The 4895-nt window shown below is 64.1% G+C and overlaps 2 protein-coding genes across 3 annotated transcripts in view; both read left to right on the top strand.

The window, feature by feature from the left end:
• Positions 1-377: 377 nt before the first annotated feature.
• On the top strand, positions 378-4858 carry LOC100546418 (ubiquitin-like modifier-activating enzyme 1). 2 transcript variants are annotated; one of them, XM_010718341.3, is made up of 19 exons: positions 378-674; positions 739-845; positions 971-1061; positions 1191-1332; positions 1400-1497; positions 1587-1733; positions 1801-1959; positions 2115-2222; positions 2295-2375; positions 2443-2598; positions 2679-2844; positions 2922-3118; positions 3279-3343; positions 3431-3623; positions 3697-3771; positions 3903-4089; positions 4196-4293; positions 4369-4455; positions 4521-4858. In XM_010718341.3, exons 1-19 carry the CDS (start codon positions 393-395, stop codon positions 4728-4730), a joined length of 2649 nt encoding a protein of 882 aa, XP_010716643.1. In that variant the 5' UTR covers positions 378-392; the 3' UTR covers positions 4731-4858. The 2 variants fall into 2 exon arrangements, with proteins under 2 accessions (XP_010716643.1, XP_003210042.2); XM_003209994.4 differs by having other exon boundaries at positions 3446-3623; positions 4521-4857.
• The window catches only part of AMT (aminomethyltransferase), a 1999-nt gene continuing 1908 nt past the window's right edge, over positions 4805-4895 (top strand). Inside the window, exon 1 of the mRNA XM_010718340.2 lies at positions 4805-4862. Coding sequence (XP_010716642.2) covers positions 4805-4862 — 58 coding nt within the window. The remainder of the gene's footprint in view (positions 4863-4895) is intronic.

Genomic DNA, 4895 nt, shown 5'->3' with positions numbered 1-4895 from the left:
TCGTACGGGTGCTGTTGGGGGCTGGATGTGGGTGCTGTCCCGTTAAATGGGTCCGGGGGGTTGGGAGAACGCGTATGGGTACAGGGCGGCATCCCGGTGTGGGGATGTGTCCCAGTAAGGGGTGTGAGTTGCTCGGTAATGGTTATAGATGTGGATCCTGCTGGTGGTATGGTGGTATGGTATGGGTGGGGGTGCTGGTGAGGCGTGGGTATGGGCGAAGGTTCCGGGAATGAACGCGGGTACAGGCTGGGGGTGCTGATAATGAGTGCGAGTATGGGCAGCCGTTAATGGGTGTGGCTGTGGGCAGGGGTACAGGGATGGGTGGGGGTCTGGGAAGTGGACCTCGGCTGTGGGTGCAAGAAGGTGCAGGGCTGGGGGTTCCAGTAGTGGGTATGGAGGAGCCATGGGAATGGGTACAGCTGGGAGATCCTTGTCCCAGTGGGAATGGAGGTGCCTATGCTAGGGGTGGGCTGTGGGCTCTCTGTTCCTGGTCTGGTCCCCATCGGTGCCCCAAGCCCACGAGTGCCGCTGCCCCACAGTTCCTCCAGGGGGAGTGCAGCGCGGGCCAGAACGGTGCTGAGGCATCCCAGCGGCTGCTGGCCGCACTGAACCCTGATGTGGAATTGTCAGTGCACTCTGGGGAGTTATCGGAGGAGTTCCTCACTGCTTTCCAGGTGAGTCTGGCCCCCAGCCCAGGGGTGCCATGGGGCTCCAGTGTCCACTGACAGCCCTGCACAGGTGGTGGTGCTGACCGAGTGCCCGCTGGAGGAGCAACTCCGTGTTGGGGACATCTGCCATGCCAAAGGTGTCTGCTTCATCGTGGCCGATGCCAAAGGGCTGGCAGGGTAAGGGCTTAGCACTGTGTGGCACCAGGTGGCTGCCCCTTCTTACCCTGCCCTGTCCTTCCATGTCCCCAACCTGCTGGTGGGTGGGACGTGCCCACTCTCAGAGCTGCATTGTCTGTGTCCAGGCAGCTCTTCTGTGACTTTGGGGAGCACTTTGTTGTCCATGACCCAGTGGAAGGGGACCCGCTCTGTGCCACTGTGCAGCACATCTCCCAGGTTGGAAGCTCTGTGGTTGTCCCCGCACCCCTGCATGATGGCTTTTCAGCTCCATGTCTCTGACCCAAAATGCTTTGATACCTTGTGCTGCCTGGATTGAACCTGCACGCTCACATCTCCTCTGCTCAGGGCAACCCGGGGATCGTGACATGCGCAGGGGCAGACAAGAACTATGGCCACCGCTTCAGTGACGGTGATCGGGTGGTGTTTTCTGGTGTGGAGGGCATGGTGGAGCTGAACAGCAGCGAGCCCTGCCCTGTACGCGTGCTGGGTGAGTGCCTGGGGTCTGCGGGGGTCCCTGGTGGTGACCGTGACACCCATCCCCCCCTGCTCCCCAGATGGCTTTAGGTTGGAGATTGGTGACACAAGCACCTTCTCGCCATACTGCGGTGGGGGCCGGGTTTCGGAGGTGCGGCCACGGCAGGAGCGCTCGTATGTACGTGCCCCTGTGCCACGGCAGTGCCACCCCCAGCAGCAGCCCCGTGCCCCCACCGTGTCCCCACCGTCCCCATGCTGTGTCAGCAGGAGCCCCTCCGCCAGGCGCTGGCGATGCCCAGGATCCAGGCCAGGAGCTCCACAGAGCTGCTGCGCAGCCGCAGTCTGCACGCTGCCTTCCAGGCCCTGCACGTCTTCTGCCAAGAGCGGGGCCGCCTGCCCCAGCCCCGGGCATCTGTGAGTTTCCTCCCAGCTCCCCCAGCCCGTGCCCCCTACCGCACTGCCATTGCCCCTCTGCCTGCAGGAGGACGCAGAGCGTGTGCTGGAGCTGGCACGTGAGCTGGGCTTGGCGCTGGGCCCCCTGGATGAGGACGTCGTGCGAGCGTTCGCCAGCGTCAGCGCTGGGGAGCTGTGCCCGGTGGCATCCTTCATAGGCGCGCTGGCTGCCCAGGAGGCGATGAAGGTGAGCGGGCGTGCGGCGGGCTCTGCTGTCCCCAAGCGCTCGGTGGCCACGAGAGGGTACCTGCTGCCTTCCTGGGGACACCGGGTGCTCAGAGCAGGGTGCTGGGCGGGGTGACGTGGTGCCAATGCTGGGCACGGGCACCTCTCTCGCCCCAGGCCGTCACGGGGAAGTTCCTGCCCCTGGATCAGTGGTTTTATTTTGATGCCCTGGAGTGCCTGGCCGTGGAGGGGGCTGCGGGGCTGACGCCGGAGGACTGTGCCCCGGTGAGTGCCCGCTGCCGCTGGGTGCCGCGATGCTGTGCCCACCCCCACTTACACCGATCCCTCTCCCGGCAGAGGGGATCCCGCTACGATGGACAGATTGCCGTGTTTGGGGCTGATTTCCAGGAGGAGCTGGGCCGCCAGAAGTACTTTGTGGTGAGCAGGGTGCGGGCAGTGGCGTGGCACAGCTGGGGCTTTGGGGTGCAGCGGCTGTGCCTTGCAGGTGGGAGCCGGCGCCATCGGCTGCGAGCTGCTGAAGAACTTTGCCATGATGGGGCTGGCAGCGGGGCCGGGCGGGGACATCACCGTCACCGACATGGACACAGTCGCACACTCCAACCTGCACCGGCAGCTTCTCTTCCGTGAGGCTGACGTGGGGGTGAGCTCCTCCCAGGGGAGGACGTGGGCGGTGCGGGGATGTGAGACAGGAGAGAGCCGTCCCCGCTCTGTGTCCTGCAGAAGCCCAAAGCGGATGTGGCTGCAGCCGCTGTACGGCTCATGAACCCGGACATCAAGGTGACAGCCCACCAGGTCCAGCTGGGCCCCGGCACCGAGAAGCTCTTTGGGAACACCTTCTTCCAGCGGCTGGACGGTGTTGTCAGTGCCCTGGACACTCTGACGGCCCGTGAGTGCTTAGGTGGGGCAGGGATGAGCCCTGTCCCCGTGCTACCAGGATGGATGCATCCCCTCTACTCCCCACAGGCGCCTACCTGGAGAGCTGCTGCATCCGCTCCCGCACGGCGCTGCTGGACACGGGCACAGAGGGGGCAAAGGGCAATGTGCTGGCCATGGTGCCCCCCCTGAGCCAGCCGCTGGAGCCAAGCAGCGACCCTACAGATAGGAGCTTCCCACTGTGCACACTGCGCTTCTTCCCCTGTGCCATCGAGCATACGCTGCTGGTATGGATGCGGATCCTTGCACCTGGCCCTTTGGTGTCCCATCCCATCCCACCGGCAGGATGTGGCCCCAGCTGCTTCCTGCCTGGATATCACCATCATGGTGAATGGGGAAGGGTCACAGTGTGGGAACTCAGCACTCAGCCCTGTCCCCTCAATGCAGTGGGCTCGTGATGAATTCGAGGGGCTCTTCCAGCTGCCTGCAGAGAGCGTGAACCGCTTCCTGGGGTGAGTACAGATTCACTGCTCGGGGGCCAGGGTCAAGGGACAGACGGCCATGTCCTGCATGTGGCATCACTGCGGGCATGCTGGTAGTGCCTGGCTTTGCAGGGAGCTGCCCGATGAGCCGGTGCGATGGGAGGGCATGGTGGTGCCCAAGCAGGTGCAGAGGAGCCTGCAGGAGCGGCCGCGGGACTGGGGGGACTGCGTGCGCTGGGCCTGCCAGCACTGGCAGCTCCGCTACCACAACAGCATCACACAGCTGCTGCACGACGTGCCGCCCTCGCACGTGAGCTTGGGTCCCCCTTGTGCCATTTGCTGAAGAGGCGTCCCTAACCCTGACTCTGCTTTCCCTGTGGCAGGAAACCAGCCCCGGTGTGCCCTTCTGGTCGGGGGACAGGAGGTGTCCCCACCCACTGACGTTTGACCCCAGCAATGTGAGTGCATGGAGATATGGGGCTGGGAGAACTGCTGGTGGGCACTGAGCGCAGCAGAGCTGCTCAGACAATCTGAATGAGCTCTGCAGCACGGAGGATGAGCGGCACCTCCATCTCCCTCTCTACTGCAGGATACCCACCTGGCATATGTGGAGGCTGCTGCCCACCTCCTGGCTCACACCTACAGGCTGCCATCCTGTGGTGACCGAGTGGCCACGCGGGATGTTCTCTGCAACATGGTGCTGCCACCCTTCGTGCCCAAGGACGGGCGCTACGTCCCCACAGCAGACGGCATGGAGGAGGTGGAGGAGACTCTGGGTAAAGCTACTGCATGTCTGTATCCCCCTAAAACCCGATGAAGAGGCATGGGCCAGGAGGTGCAGCTGTGATAACGGGTTCCTGGCCTGTGCCCCTGCGTCTCCAGAGCCTGGACAGATGCTGGAGCTCATGCAAGAGCTGGCGAAGTGGAAACAGGAGCTAGGAGGGGGCACAGAGGCAATGGACCCCATCCACTATGACAAGGTACTGTGTCTGCAGGCTTGGGGAGGTGGCACCGCTTCCCATGGAATGCCCATGTCCCCACGCTCTTCCCTGCAGGACAGTGACCTCCACTTGAGCTTCATCACGGCTGCATCCAACCTGCGTGCAGAGAACTACGGCATCCCACCTGCGAGCCGGCTGACGGTGAGTGCCAACCCCGACGGTCCCCCTCCCCACAGGGCAGCTGGTGACACCCCTCTTGTCCTCAGAGCCAGCGCATTGCTGGGCGCATTTTGCCCGCTATCATCACCACCACAGCAGCCGTGGCTGCCCTGGCGTGCCTGGAGGTTTACAAGCTGGTGTGGAGATGCCGGGACCTCCAATGCTACCGCAACAGCAACCTGTTCCTGTCTGTATGCCTGTTGTTCCGCATCCAGCCCCCGCCAGCCCTCACATACTGGGTAGGACCCTCTCCCTGAGGCGCTCCAGCAGCCCCACGGTGTGCCCCACGGCTAGTGTGTGCAGGGCTGCAGCAGCCACTCGCATCTGGCTGATGGGAAGCAGCTGCAGCAGCCGGCGAGCAGCTGGCACCGGGCCCGGGGCTGCCTGCGGCTGTGGGGGGAGCAGAGCCGGGGTCCCCCCTT

Source organism: Meleagris gallopavo, chromosome 14 (genome assembly GCF_000146605.3).
Source record: "Meleagris gallopavo isolate NT-WF06-2002-E0010 breed Aviagen turkey brand Nicholas breeding stock chromosome 14, Turkey_5.1, whole genome shotgun sequence".
Taxonomy (NCBI): Eukaryota; Metazoa; Chordata; class Aves; order Galliformes; family Phasianidae; genus Meleagris; species Meleagris gallopavo.
Note: the sequence above shows the minus strand (reverse complement) of the source record. Positions and strands in the feature narration are given on the sequence as shown.

Bases quoted from the DNA above. Each gene is read 5' to 3' on its own strand.
- LOC100546418 (XM_010718341.3), top strand. From the start codon at position 393: ATGGAGGAGCCATGGGAATGGGTACAGCTGGGAGATCCTTGTCCCAGT. The intron at 1,960-2,114 runs GTGAGCGGGCGT...CTCTCGCCCCAG, and splicing joins CTGCCCAGGAGGCGATGAAG to GCCGTCACGGGGAAGTTCCT. The intron at 3,624-3,696 runs GTGAGCTTGGGT...TCCCTGTGGCAG, and splicing joins ACGACGTGCCGCCCTCGCAC to GAAACCAGCCCCGGTGTGCC.